Consider the following 15,827-nt stretch of genomic DNA (forward strand, 5'->3'; position numbering starts at 1 on the left):
CGTTAAACGGCTCACGCCTCGATCACAGACGAGGCTGCAGCCGCCGAGTGATACCAAGGCTGCCGGCCTAGGGTGTCACGGTGGATTTAATTAATGCAATTTAGCATCCATCCATCATCTCCCGCGTTTTTGCGTTAACGAGGGCTCTGCCGGTGTCGCCGTCCCGCCACCAATGGGAGAGACACACTTTGACGACGGCCAAGCCTCTCGATTGTATCGACACCTGGACCACCCTCTTCTCTTCCTCCTACGCTCTCTCGCTCTCCTCCAGCGGTTACCTTCCTCCAGCGAAACCGGGGGTGCTTTACGGTCACCCGCCCGTATTAAACTCTCTCTCTCTCTCTTTCTCTTTCCAGGAGGAGCAAGGCGTACGTTAACCTAGTCTCTTCTCCACGGCGGCGTTTCATTGCTTCTGCAATGAGTGTGCTTCTGTGTGTGTGTGTGTGTGTGGGGGGAGGAGGGGACGACAGCTGCCGATACATCCTCCACGCGACGCGATAGATAGTGCAGGGATAATAAGAAAAATATTGGACGCGAAACGACGCTTTTCCCTCTGTTCTTGCACGGATTCACGATCAGGCGCGGTCAGGATATTCGTTTATACAGGCGGATGCGGGGTAGGAGAAGGAGTGTAAAGGAGATGGATCACGCGCCAACTCTCGATAAAATGAACGACGATGGAGGAGGGGGATTTCCCCCAGTTTTCAACAACGTTCCTTCCTGTTTGGAACGTTGTTCTCCTTCCCGGATAGCGGTTTCATAAAGCCGAGGCTCGTGTGAAAGTTTTCGCTGTGAATTTAGACGCCGGGACCGGTGTCTTGAGCGCAAAATCTGATTTATGAACGAGTTTATTGGAAAATGTAATCGATGCCGGCGACGAGGTGGCGTTTAGACCGGGCATGGATTTTTGCAGTTTCTTTAGTGGAACGTTATCGGGTTGTTGAGAAATTGATTGGAGTTTGTGTGGTAGTTTTTGAAAAATTGAAAGGGATAAAAAGTTATCTTTGATTTTTTTTCTTTATTAGAAAAGATGTTGTCATTTTAATGAAAATTCTTGGATGATATTTAATCTTGGATAATTAAATTTTTCAAGATACTGAAAATAAAATGTTTTTTATTGGATAGAAGATTATAGAATGTATTTGATATCTAAAATTAAGAAAGTACTACTTTATTTGTCCCAATAGTCAAATAGTTATTAATTTAGATCTGGATATGTATAAAGTTTCACAATTCAATTTATAATTGAAAATATAATTTCAAAAATAAGCCATAAATTTTGAAGTCTTGATCATCACGAAGTAAATAGTGAAACAATGTGCCAATATTATATTGAGTGTTTCTAGACAACTGTCGTAATTAAAAAATATATAATCTCAATCTCAAAAGTATTGATTAGAATAAAAGAAATACGAATACCGTAATATCAATCTTTCGATCGAATCCTATTTCCCTAACGTAAGAAATTCAATTTCTAGGATCAATACATTTGCGATACAAGATATGCATGTTACTCGAGCAACTACACGCGTACTATCGATCTCGAAAACAATTCGTCCAAGCGCATTTACTTTCTCCTTCCCGGCCGAAATGCCAGAAGGCAACGCAAAGCGTTCAATCCGAATCGTTTTGTAACCACGTCAAGAAGAAATCCTACACGAGGCGAAGATCGATCAAGAGGCGTGTAAAGCGTGGATGGATCCGCGATCCAACGATCCTATTTGTTCTTCACGGCATCGAAAAGAGTGAAATGGAAGCTGAAACGATGTAATCGCGAGAGGTGAGCAGAATCGTTCTGAATAAGGCGAACGAGAGGGAATCTTCTTCTTCTCTTCTGGATCCGGCAAACCTTGGAAATGACCGCGATCTCGTGCAATAAGAGAGCTTCTGAGCTTGTGAATTACACCAGATGAGATGTAGTTACCGTGCTCCGAAATAACGTCGACGAGGGATAGCTAATGTCATACGTTTCAACTGCAGAAACCGTGAGTTTGAAGTGATAAAGTGCAGTTTCATCCAAGAGAAATCCAATTATTTTCAACGAGTTTCTTTTCTTCTTGTAAGTTGAGATTGATAGTTGATGAAATTTTTTCGACTGATAGCTCTTAATATTTAAATTCAAGCTGAAAATTTACAAATATTGAAATTAAATTAAAATATTCGTTTGATCTCGGTTAAATTTAGATATAATTTGATATTATTGTAATTATTTTATCTAGAATATCTGAGATATTGTTAATTCAAACATTTTTTTCTCCCCAAATTTTTTAGGTTATAATTCAGAAGGAATTTATCATCATATGCGAAGATACAAAATATTAAAACTTAACCTACATTAAAACTTTGGTTATTCGTCCGTTTACTGACACTCGTGTAATATGTTCGTAACTAAAACGAAAAGCAAAACTGAACTCGGATGAAAAATTTCCATCTCGAGATTCGTAATCCGAGGATTGACAGAGGGCAAATTAACTATCCCCGTTTCATGCTGCCACAATTTCCACAGAAAATAGCTGTCACGGAATAAGTAGCGGTTGCACAGAAATCGATAATATCGCATTGAATGACAGACTAATCGAGATTACCTGACAAGAGCGAAGAATAATCATAAATTGTTATTTTGAGAAAGATAATCGTAGATTATTTTTAATGTAATTCCATGGTTAAAATTAAGAATTATTTCAAGGTTATGATCTCGAAAAAACACATTTTTATTCTTTTTCTAGAAAAGAAAGAAAAATTATAATATAATATAAATCAAACATTATACGATTTAACGTTGATTTAAATTTACACTCTGAAGCACAATATATCGTATAGTAATAAATGATAATATTCCTCACTATAGAACAAATAAACTCGTCCAACATTGACGGCCATTACACATTTAGCTTCTTCTCCCAAGAAATTCTATTTGATGAAAACGATGTTTCATAAGAACCGACCAAATATTATAGTTATAATCTTCGTAAAAACAAATAGATTTACGAACACGCCGTAGCTGTCGTGACGTTTCTACCCCCACCATTTTTATCCCAATCGATAATCGCATCGATATCGACCGAATCGATACTGTCATTTTTCACGAGGATCGAATCAGTAATGGCGTCGACGACAGTGTTAAGCAACATTTAGTGAACGTGGTGTGTACATTTTTCATGGCAATATGCTTACCGCGATGAGTTAACGATCGGTTGGAATGAATGCAGCTTAATTGGTGGGCGAGGCATCGCTAATTATATAGCTGATTGTCGATGCGCCCATCGGCAGACCGCCATCTGCATTACCAGTGATTACAGTGAAATGTCCATTCGAAACGATCAAGCCGTTCTCCCCACCGTGTATTTCGTCTCTACCCTTGATCGTGCGAGCAATCCGGATTGATTATACATTCCGTTTCAACGGATTCGGCCAGTAGTGCATTTTTCACGAGCAGTTAACCGAAGTAATTAGTCACCGGGCCGGCAAGCAACCGGAATAAACGGCCTAACCTAAAAAGCGTTTTGCGCTGACGGGACGGATCGATGCGTGCCACTGTGATAACCACCAGGCTTTTCCGGCTCTTCAGACGTCAATTACTCGAGTTTAACGAGAAAACGAAAAATCGTGAGTATAACAAAGAAAAGATTTCTTATTTTTCTTTTTCTTTTCGATATATTGGGAATATGTAGTATGTATGTATGATTTTCGAATTTTTCGATTATATAATAAGGAAAAGAATGAAGTGAGGTAAGAAGTGAAGTTGTTCCATATTTCGAAATCGAAATTATATCGAAAAATATTCAATAGAGCTAATTATAATATAAATCCGTGGAGATAATTTTCCATTCGATACTGTTACATCTCTGAATATCTTCAAACAAAATAAACGAAAACATTCGATTGTACGATAATCAATTTATTTACGTATCGATGACTAACGAACGGATAAAAATTAAATTTTCGTAGATAAAGTTGTTATTGAAATCCTGCAAGTCTGGTCGTACGATCCGTTTGTTCTAATGCAGGAACATTAATTCCCAGTCGCATTGTCGCAGCCGCACGCACACACACGCTCGTAACAATTGCTTTTAATTGCATCGACCGTCCGGTTAATTGTCTAGACAACGGAGCTTGATTGAAGGCGGTACGGTAAAACGAACAGAGACGGTAATGATTCTCAAACTTTCCTTCACTCTCCACGTCCGCTGTAATATCATTAAGGACATCGATATTGAATAATTTATAATGAAAAAAATTTTTTCTTTCGTTATTTCGTCGAAATAGTTCCGTTTCGTTCCCTATTTTCATCCGACGTACACTCAAGCTCAAAAATCTTGAGATATCTTTTTCAAAAGAACTTTTATATATCATTATTAGATGTTTTATGTAAATTTTTAGATAATTATTGTTAGATATATATTTTGTTTAAATTATGAATATTAAATTAGATAGATATATTTTTTAGCAAAGAAAAAAAAAATAATTATGGTATTTTTAAATTTTTAATTAAGATTAGATAATTTTTACCAAATTTTTTTTCTCTTTATTAAAAGAGAAACAGTTTGTTTCAAATGAATATTCAAACTAAAAATGATTATTCTTTTTTTTTTTTTTTTTAACAATTCAATCGATATTCTTCCACGAAAGTTTCGTTCAATTCAACGCTTCACCGAAATCAATTTAGCTCGAGATATTCGGTATAAAATGTCTCCACCCCCTCGAATCCGGAACAATAACTCGACATTATACAAATCAAACGGTGATATTCATGAGCCAGAAAGTCAGAGGGTTGAGATATAATTGCATTAGCCGTACATCCCGAACTACATCAAGGCCTTCTCCACCGAAACCCTTCGCCGTTTCGATTCCTGCCGGATAATCAGTCGCGTTTTACGCGTTTCCACCCCGGTGGCTGACGAAATTGCGTTACCTCGCGCGTCTACGGCTGAAAATTCCGCAGTAAGATGCGAAAGCGCCCCGATGTAAAACAAAAATATCGGCGGAAAGTGCTGTAAACTTCAATTTAAGTAAGCTCTCACCCCCGGTGACAAATTGAATTTCGACGGTAAAAGAGAAACTGAGTGACAGAAAAATCGATAAGTGGAAATGGAACGCGTTACCTGAAAAATGTAAGCGGAAAAATATGTAAACGTACACAAAGAAATATCACGCAAGTTCGAAATTATTCTCTCCCTCCCTCTCTCTCTCTCTCTTCACTTACTTTTCGATTATCGCCGACCAATCGCTGATCGAAATGATATTTTCCACTTGAGTCGAAGTTTGTCAACGAAACTTTATATCATCGAAACTATAAAAAAGTAAGTTTTTAAAAGGAACCTAACGTGAGAGGTTTCTAAAAATGGCAAAGCGATTCATAGCGAGTTCCGTCGAATCAACTGGCCATTACTTCAGCCAGACGATCGTTCCACGGGTTTCGTAGTCGAATTGCCCCTAAACACGAACCGATAAACAGGACAGAATGCTGAAACTCGTTCGAAATTCTTGGAAAACCGTCGACAATCGGCGAACAATCGTTCTCTACGATGAACGAACTCGATCAACTTGCCAAACGTATTTCAACAACGCGGATTGTAAGCTTAGGTCGAGTCTTTACGATAATTCGAATCTCGAGGAACGAAAATCTTCGACTTGTAGATGGTTTTTTCGATTTATAAAAATTTTTCTTATAATTAATATCTTTGGGATTGCAAAGTATTCTCAAGAAGAAGACGAATTCAATTTTGATTCAAATGTATTCCCGACAGTGATATAATCATGACAGCGATATTTAAACGTACCTATAAATAAAATAAGCTTGAATATGAACCGCGAACGAAATGATTGACAAAAAATATATAGATTGTAAGAATAACGTGACGGATGTTAGAATCACAAATGAAGGGATCGAATTTAGACTTGAAGATATCGATATATACTTTTTAACAGAAAGAAACAGATAGAACCGCATCTATCTAAAATGAAGAAAGATTTTCGGCGAAAGCGACGTAAATTTCGATCCTCGACATTTTTAAACTTTACTTTGCACACAACGCGATCACATTTCACACTCGTTATTCCTCGAGCCAAGGATCAAATATTATTTGCAACATTAACCGAAAAAAGAATTCGCTTGTACATTTTCGGACATCGTTGACTTTGGTCTACAGAAACGTTGGCGAGCGGATTGAAGATCGGGTTGAACTCGAGTTAGGGAGAGCGAAAAGTGGAAGCGTGGCGGGATAGGACACGGCAGATGACGGGCACGCCTTTCAGTTTTGCGAGGCGAGGGGAAATTGAAACAGCTAACCGCGTTCGGAGGGTGAGAACAAGAGGAAGAGGGGAGGGAGGGACGGAGACCTGTATCGGTGAAGAGAGAGACTGAGAGGACGGAGGGGAAGGATAATAGAACGGGAGGGAGGGTAAAGAGACGGACAGGGTGGAAATCTGGGCGAGAAGGAGAAAGGAGACGGCGCGGAGGGGGAGAGAGATTCAATCAAACGAACGCATATAAATGAGTCGTTTCAGGGTAAAACTGAATTATACGCCTACGTTGGTATAACCAACGTGCACACAATCCGTGGACGTGTACGTGCAGGGGGGAAGGAAGGAGGAAAACGACTTGTATATATATATATATTCGTCTCTCCTGGACCCCTTACGACGAAAGATTCGTTTGGATAGCGCGTTTGAATGGGTTGACGAGAAAGGGGCAGGCGCGATTCTATAAACTGGGCAAAGGGAGATCCTTATCCTTACGTACGGAGTCGAAGAGAAGAAGCTGTTCCCCGATACGCGGCGCGAGTTTCGAAACGGCAAGGACGACTCCCCCAAGACCGGATGTATCGGTTTTTTTTCTCTTCTTCTCCTTCCTCTTTTTCTTCCTTTCGTATTCGTATCGTCGTTTGCATGATAACGAGCGTTCAAAGGAACCGGGGCCGGTGGAAAGGGGCCAGTTCCGGGAAATCGTTGCCGGCCGACTTCGGTCGCGTGCGAGCTCGCGTAATCGCGAGAAGCTGTGCGTGACGACGCGTTATTTTTTCCCAGGGTGTGTATATATATATATATACATATCGTCCGATGTCGGTGTCCCTTCGATATCGACGTCCATTTTTTCAAACGTTATCCAGAGCCTCGTTCCAGGTGAAATATTTCTGTACGGAGTAGGGGATGTTATTCTTGTTGTTTTCGAAGAACGTGACGCGATGATCGCGGAACAATTTTTATTCCTTCACGCACGTAATAACAACCACCATATTTTATTTCTAATAGATCCCCTTTTATAAGATAAAAGAAATCTTATCTATTTTGTCTACGTCTAATTGTATATTTTTAATATTCTCAATCAAAATGAGTAGCTAGTATTATAAACTAAATTACACGTTTCCAGGTGAACAACAACTTTTCGTTTCGGAATATAATAGCGAAACGGTGGAGTTATCGAAAACGGGATAATAAAAATTCCTCGAAATGGAAAAGTTTGTGAACGATAGCATCCCCCTCTCGAGCTGATCAATCAGCTCGCCGGTAATCTGTTCGCGGGAAGCAAAGCTCGACAGTCATCAGCGTCACGCGATAAGAGGGTTGACAAGGGAGAAAAAAAAAAAATGTTCATCCGGCGCCGAGATGGACGTTTCCTCGACGCGAGTAAGGGTGGGAGGGGGTGGAGTTCTCCGGCAGACCGCTGCTAGGAAATTAAATAACCAAACTTTCCCAGAAAGATTCCCCGAGCGAGAGAACTCTCTTACCCCTCCCGCGGAGGGTAAGAGAGGTGGATGGTAGAAGGTAGAGAGAGAGAGAGAAGGGAGGGAGGGTAGAGGTGGACGAGGGTGGCGGTGAAGTGACTGGAAAGAATCAAAAGAACAAACGGTGGCAACTGGGGGGGGGAGGGGAGGAGGATGAAGCGGCATTAAGCCTCGCAAGAACTCTAAGACAAACGCGACTATGTCCGCCATTTTCCGCCCTCTGTATACGACGTCTGAGTTGGCCTCGCTTCAACGAATTTTCGAACTTTCCACGGAACGGCGTCTTTCCGTTCAACGCTCGCCATTCTTCTTTCTCCGTCCTTCTGCCGGCCTCCATCGTGAATAGTTGGGAAGAATTTTTTTCTTCCTCACCCCTTCTCCCTCCCCCCTTGGAACTCGATTCTTTGTCGGCCAAGTTTCCTTCTCGTTATGCCAATGACCGGATATCGTCGCGTAGGGAAATTTAAAAGTTGCTTGGCTGACCTGGTAACGCGGTCAGTCGGGTACAACTTGGAACGGAAATAAGATGAAAATTTGATCGAACTGGTTGATAGTCGAGTGAAATATGAATTTTGCCGATAGGTTTTCGTTGTANTTTTTTTTTTTTTTTTTTTTTCGATTGATTTCGTTGCATAGTTAAACATCAAGTTTAAATTTCTGGATGCATGCAATTTTTACGATATGTGTATTCAACTTGACTTCGAAAGTCAAATCGAAAATTTGCACCCCCCTTTTTGAAAAGTTTAACGTTTTGTATGCCGATATGTATGACGGGTGTTTAACTTTTCAAAAACCGAATGATTATAGCCATGGGAGAGTTTTTCGACTTCTGTTTGCCCTGTGAAAAATTGTAGCGACTTGTAGCGTGCGTCGTTAAAAAATCAGGAGAACGGTTTTCACCAATTTTAGAATATCGATTAACGCGTCGTTGCCTTTTATTTCAAGGATCACGGGTTTCTATCAAATAGAAATTTGAAACAGAATCTAAATTAATAAATCAAAATTAATAATACTAGATCTGGAATAGAATTTTAGAGAATTCATTTCTTTTTATATTGTGATATATCAAAAATTTTGAAACTATGATAATAATCTTTACATTAAATTCGAAAACTTTTTTTTCCTACAAATTCTTTTACCATTATAAAATAATTTTGACTCTCCATTTTAATATCAAATTCTTACGAATATAATTGCGGATAAAAAAGGAATACCAGAGGGAAGAACGGATAAAAGAACACGTTATTAAAATCGTATCAAACACGAAATTAAAATTTACAAATTCACCTATATATCTAATCCTAAAAATTCTCTTGAAAGTAATTTTATTTGCAAGAAAAAATTGCAACAAAGCAGCGCTCGAGCCACGAAACTTTTGCACGAAAATCGATCTAACTATGTATAACTTCGCGAAGGGGGTTAAACGGAATTTTGGTATTAATGCAAGCGAACGGTGTTTCCGAACGGAGGGGGAGGACTGGAAATTCGGATATGTTTGGATATCGAGTGCTTCCGTATAAGCGAAGCTACCTTCAGGAGCGTCGTCAGCAATCAGTAAACACAATAAAGGAACAACTGCTTTGAGCCCTGTAGACGCTGATAATTGGACGAGGCTTTTGCAATACAGGCTTCAACAGATCCCTCCTCGTTCGTTCCCCGTGTCGGCGTTGTCCGAGGTGTCCAGAATAGCTCGAGGTAACGAGGCAATCTAGAAATGCGATTTGGCTTAACGACAAAAGCGATTTCCAATCACCAGGAACAACAGGAGGGAAGGCAACTTGCATAACCTCGCACCTGGCACGATTTCGACGAATTCAGGGAAAGGGGGAGGAAAAAATACACGGGAACTTCTAATCCACCGATTGAAACGCGAAACCAAATTGATTTCTTTTTTCCTCCGATAGGGAGGAAGCTCGGCTTCGATCGTGAGGGCTGGAATGACGATTTTGTTGTTAGATAGATAGATAGAATTTCTAGTTTCGATTGGAAATTTGATCGAATTGGATAATTCTTTTATAATTTTTCTCTAATAAAAATACGTTATGATGATTAATGATTCAAGTTAAGCATTAAGTCCTGTATTATCAGATATCATGCACACATATTTCAGACAAAAGTTGAAGAGTAGTCAAAGAGAAAGCGAAGAGTGAAAGATCATAAATGGTGCACAGGTTCAAAGAAACTGTATCTCTAAAAAAGAACATTTTCATAATCATATTTTGCTCTCTCTAAGAATTCGTACGCAATTTACTCAAATATCAGTTGGCCAGCAAAAGATATTGCGTTCCTTAATGGACCCATTTGCTGGCGGAGGTAGACGGTAAAGGAATTCCTTCCCGCCCTTGTATTTTTCGTGTATCGCAAAGTGCGTTATTGCGATAATTCGAGACTCTCTCGAGCCTTTCGTTACGTATTATTATCAAGAGCGAATGCACTTTACGATAAGAAGCGGGAGACAGCGTTGGCAAGAGGATGCCCCGGCTCGTTGGCTCGGCTCGCGGCCGCTGGCAAAAACGACACGCGGAGGACATGCACCTTGCATTTGCGCATGCAATCTGCAGTTGATTTTACGGTGTGCACTGCCCCGTCAAATTTATGGAACTCTCCACGTCGAAATTCCCTTTCCTCTAACTCTCCCCCAACTCCTTATCTTTCGATAATCTTCGCAAAGATGCTAATTTTTCGTATCATTATTTCTTAATCCAGAGAAATTAAAGATTCTTTAACTTCAGAAACGAATAATTAGAATAATTAAATAAGTTTAATCATTAGATGAAAAATAAATTTAAACGATTCTCCGGAAGAAGAATTCGTATACGCAAAAGAATGGAAGACAACAATGGAATCTACTTAGCCATTTTCCCAGTTTAAAGCTTGCCATTAAAATTATCTTCCATCTTGGCAACTGACTCTCCTCTCCACTGCTGAACGCATCGTTCAGAGGTATAGAGGTACTTCGAGGGTTGCCGAGATTCAGTTTTCCCGGATGATGGATGTCGATGCTTCCTGCGTGTCGAGGATTCCAAAAAAAAAAGAAAAAAAAAAGAAAGAAAGAAAGAGTGAATGAAAAGACTGGAACTAGAGGATAGCGGAAATACTGGTACTGGATCATGTGTTGATCGGATGCGAGGAAGAAAAGTGGGACCGAGCGAGAAATGGGAAATGGGAACGCGAATAAGAAGCGAGATTTCATCGTGCGCTTGCATCATCGGTCGGCGTAACGCGCTTCGGCAAGCGGACGAAACGGCAATTTTTCACTGGCGGAAACCGGAAACGGGATTGGCGGACACGTGGAACGAAGCTGTACACGGACGATTGTCTTCGGAACGGGCAAAAAATTGCGGGCCTTATCGGGTTAGGGACAGAAAGCGATTAGATTCGCTGTTTATATTTCTTTTCTTCTCTTTGTTGTCATTTTTTATTTTTAATTACATCTCTGTCTGGGGAGATACGCTCGAGGAATCTTTTCTTGGAACTCTCGTGAATCAAGATGTTACGATATATATATATAAGATTGTGAAATACGTTGGTAGTTAAAATTTGGTGAAAGAATTGATACAAATACACAAGGATGCAAGAATTATTATAGCAAAAATTGTTATGTATTATTATATGTTGGTAGATTTTTGATTATCCGAATCCTATGATTTTTATCTTTTATCTAAATTGTTAAAAAGTTGTTAAGAAGGGGTGGAGTCAGTCGAAGCATCGGTTAAGGTAACAATTCGATGTTATATGAATTCATCATAATATGGTGCGTTATATAACAATGGTATCGATTTTTCTCGATCTCGTTCTCGATGTCATGCTTGTCCACGGTTAATTCCACGAAAAAATGGTATTAAATTGTTCCGACAAGATCGAGTGATCTTGACGACGGATATCGAAAATAGGAAGGAGATTCAATTTTGAGCCATTTTAAAGTTTTAATAAAGCGACAACAACTGGAACTTCCGTGAGAAGTTTGTCTTTGATGGAGTAGAAAACAAGAGGTTTTCGTATTTGTATTCCACGAGAACCGTGAGCAATGTTTCTTCTTGACACGATAGAATTTCTATTTTCGAGGATTGAAAGCAAATTGGTGTTTCGCGTTGAATTAAATTAACATTTTCGCTATATGTACAACAAAGTATGAACTATGATGGTTATAATGCGTATTTTCTGACAGAAAATGGATGAAACGAGACATTAATGGATATTCCATCTTTATTTGCTGTTCATAATTCGGTTTAGAGAATCATTAATTCCTCAGTAACTTGGCTCAGTCACGTCGAGTAAAAAGAAGCATTGTTGGGAATAATATGTCGTACGTATTTCGTTGAATGCGTCAAGACGAAGTTTATTATTTATAAATGCAAAATACGACAGTAATCAACATTTAATTGAACTTTCCTGAAAAGAAATAATATAGCTAATTTTAATTTTAAATCGAGAAGAATAAACAGTGTAAAAGAAATTTAGAATAATGTTAAACAGAATTAAATTACCAAACTATACTACTTCTCGATAAATAAACGAAATATCAATTAAAATTGATTAGATCAAAAAATTTAACGCTCCCATAATAACGAATCGCAATAATCATCGTCGTTTAAAATTAATCTAAAATCTAAAATGGAATAATAAACACATGGAAATGAAAAATTTCCATTGAAACCCGGCACATCCTCGTAAACTCTATCTATGTTTCATTTCGACTAAGGAACTGAAGAGTGTCGACACAATGGCGACACGATAAAAAAAAACTATCCTTTAATTAATTTCTCCGAGATTGTTCGCGGCAGTATCAAAGAACAAAGCGTTATAAACGTTCCGTGTTTCGAAACATCGAAAACGAATAAAACATTAAAGAAATATCAAGGAACTGTATTCACACAGGAAAGAATAAGAAGCGCACTCGGGAACGACAAAGCGATTAACTCGCTCGATTCTCGCGAAAAAGAATAAAAAAAAAAAAAAAAAATAAGTAAATAAAGTCAAAGGGATATCGGGATTTAAGAGAAAACGCAACGTGAAAAGTTCGATGAAAGGAATATAGGGGTATTAAAAGAAGAGGAGATGGAAGGAGGAAGAGGATGCGGCAATAATGGTAACACCGCAAAGAATAGTTTCTCTGGATCCATAAAGAAATGCAGAAGCGGGACAGGAAGAGAAAGGGAAGTATCAAAAAGGAAGTAGATATGGATGCTTGGTAACCGAGAAAAAGAGGACGAGAGAGAAAGAGAGAGGGGGAGAGAGAGGGAGAGGGGAGGGCGTACGTATTACGTCAAAGGCTACATCGTCGGAAACGGAAGTGAGGTGATGCTTATTCAGTCGGAAGTTGCAACGGAGCTTGCTGGCTTTCACAGAGAGGAGGGGCTCCGCTGTGGGGCAAAGAGACAGGAAGGAAAAGAGGGACGGGGGGAATATAGAGGAGGACCTATCGGCCGGAAGGCGTAGATACTTTATCTATCGTGGTCGCGATAGATAATTCTCTGGAAAACTCGATAAAACGAGTTTCGACTGTCGTTGTTCACAGCTCGAACACGAACGAAAACCCTCGTGTCCGTGTCACACGATCCATTTCCCTCCCCCCCGATTTTTCTAATTTTAATTATGAACGTATGTACTTGACGTCGAGTCTTGATTTTCCAGATATTTATTTCATACGATTGCATAGAAACTTTTATTCCAGTGTTTGATTAATCGAATCCAGTATGCAAGAATATATATATATATAATATTCTATTTAAGGGGGAGATATGATTATTAAAGTGATAAATATACAGTTAAATTATATAAAGCTTTAAAGATTGCAAACGATGAAACATTGCGAAAGGATTTCAATGCTACTATATTGGACGTGATCGAATGTACTTATCGACATTCCAAGCATAAATATATAATTTGTCAATATTGGCTTATACCGTCACAACATTGACCACCGCTCGTCTCGTCGACGATTTTTATTTCTCGAGTCGAAGAACGTTGGACCATCAACATTTACACATTCGAATATAAATAATAATTATAAGTGATAAGTAAATATAACTCGAAGGCTGTCTATTTCAACGATTCCTTGCCAAATATCGACGAATATGTTGGCTACCAGGTTTATTAATGTGTATAGATAGATAGCATAACGTTAAACATCTCAACACACAGACGATAGACGAGTAGAGATTGAAATTTCCGATAGTCATGGAACGAAACGAGTAGACGGCGCGAAAGAGACGTTTCGCTGACTGACGGAGGCGCCAAACTTGTGTGGCGTGGCGAAGCGCGATTAATATCGAGATACGATTTATTCATGAGGGATCGTTTTGTTATACCGATCGAATTTATGGTTAAATCGTACACGGTGTTCTCTCGCCCTGTGTCTCGTTGAGAGAACGTAGATTAAAGATCGTATTGGGAACGTGACTTAAAGCGGCTTCACTGCGCCTTTCTTGTCGCGAGAAGATAAATGTTTTATCGTGTTTCTCTTGTTTTATATATATATTCATATATTCGATGTCTTCTTAATAATAATCGTATAATTTTAGAGAACTCGCAGTATGAGAGTCTTGGCACGATTCACGGATTGGAAATCTGAATTTAAATGTATGTACATATATTGTTTTAAAGATAACATGGTGAAAATTTTGGAAAATTCTGTTGCGAAAAATTGTTAAAGGGAATTTGAAAATTCGCGTAACGTTTGTGTTGGGTCGATGTTATCGATAAAGAGTGATTTCCAGCTATTGTAGATGTGATAAATCTCACGGGTGTTCAATACATTAAACAGAAATTTATCATCGTCACTGGAACACTGTCAGTGACGCCATCCAAAGGTACGCGTCAGAGACAGGAATGATAATGACTTTTCGCTCTATATTTTTTAGACAGGGATAATGGCGTTTCCCCGATTGCCCGATAAAAATTACGTAAATGAGATTGTTCGAGTGTTAAAATTATATTAAATCTTTTCTCTTTTTAATTTAATTAAATTACGAAGCGAATATATATTAAATACGCGACTGCGTATAAAATGAATGAGAGGAATTTGAATAAAAATTGGAAACTTAGACTTACCTTCGTGTAATTTCTCCAGAGTTCCAGCCGAAACTCCGACAAATAGGAAGACGAGCCAGAGTAGACTAGCCATTCTTCTCAGCCACGTTCGATTCCTTGACGTATCCATCGTGCTAACACTCAAACACTGAAACAGAATTGAATTTTTGTATGTAGAAAGGGGGATCTGATCCTCGAATCCAGTAGATATTCGCTCGATTGTAACACGTGGCAAATATTTCGCAGTATTTAAACTTTTCTTCAATTCCAAGCTACCGTCAATATTTTAATAACAATATATCCAAAAAGAAGCTTATTACCATTTTCCAATTAAATAATTAATTTGAAAATTCGTTCTTGAATGTTCGTTCCTCTAATAATCGATTATTCAAAATCAATCCCCATAAATTTCAACCAAAATTCGAAAGATCGAAAAGAGAGAGACGAAAAATGGGCAATCGGCCAAGACCCACCCCTCTCACTCCCCAAACTCGAACCAGTTAAGACACTATCCCCGAAATCACAATTCATCGGTTCCAAACGGTGTCAAAACTTACCCCTTCCCTCCCTCCCCTCCCCCTTGCGCGAAACTTTTCTCCACCACTCCAGATCGAGGTAACGGCAATAATGACAAACGATACGAGCGCGAGGTTGTTAACATCGCTTGGTCCCCCGGCAAAATATGTTTTTATCGATGCCCAACACCGGAAGGGATGCACGGGGAAACTTTCCTTCTCCCTTCTTCGAACGAGTTGCGGTATCAATAACCAGTTTTCCTTTCGGCGAAAAAGAAGCGAGCCGAGTGTCTCTCTTGAACCGCGAACCGGATATCCTTCCAAGGATATTTCTTATTGGCCAACTTGCGGATGTTTCTTGCGCCGGCCACGAAAGAAAATAACGAATGGTACTAATAGAGCCGTTCTCGGTCGCCGGCAAACTTTTCCCGCCTCCTGCAACCTCCCTCCCCGTATCGGGGAGGGGGGACGAACCTGCCCCTCGTAAATCAAAACTTTCTCACCTAAACGCCGCGCCCCGCCAAAGGGGATTATTCGTGCTCGTCGAACCCAGGGG

At 39.4% G+C, this 15,827-nt stretch overlaps 1 protein-coding gene across 1 annotated transcript in view; it reads right to left on the reverse strand.

Moving 5' to 3' along the window:
* The window catches only part of LOC122710817 (semaphorin-2A), a 545,106-nt gene that overhangs the window by 388,794 nt on the left and 140,485 nt on the right, over positions 1-15,827 (reverse strand). The window contains exon 2 of the mRNA XM_043928957.1: positions 14,778-14,904. Within this exon, the coding sequence (XP_043784892.1) occupies positions 14,778-14,886 (109 nt within the window). The 5' untranslated portion in view covers positions 14,887-14,904. The remainder of the gene's footprint in view (positions 1-14,777; positions 14,905-15,827) is intronic.

Source organism: Apis laboriosa, unplaced genomic scaffold, assembly GCF_014066325.1.
Source record: "Apis laboriosa isolate Shangri-la unplaced genomic scaffold, ASM1406632v1 scaffold157_cov153, whole genome shotgun sequence".
In the NCBI taxonomy this organism is placed as follows: domain Eukaryota; kingdom Metazoa; phylum Arthropoda; class Insecta; order Hymenoptera; family Apidae; genus Apis; species Apis laboriosa.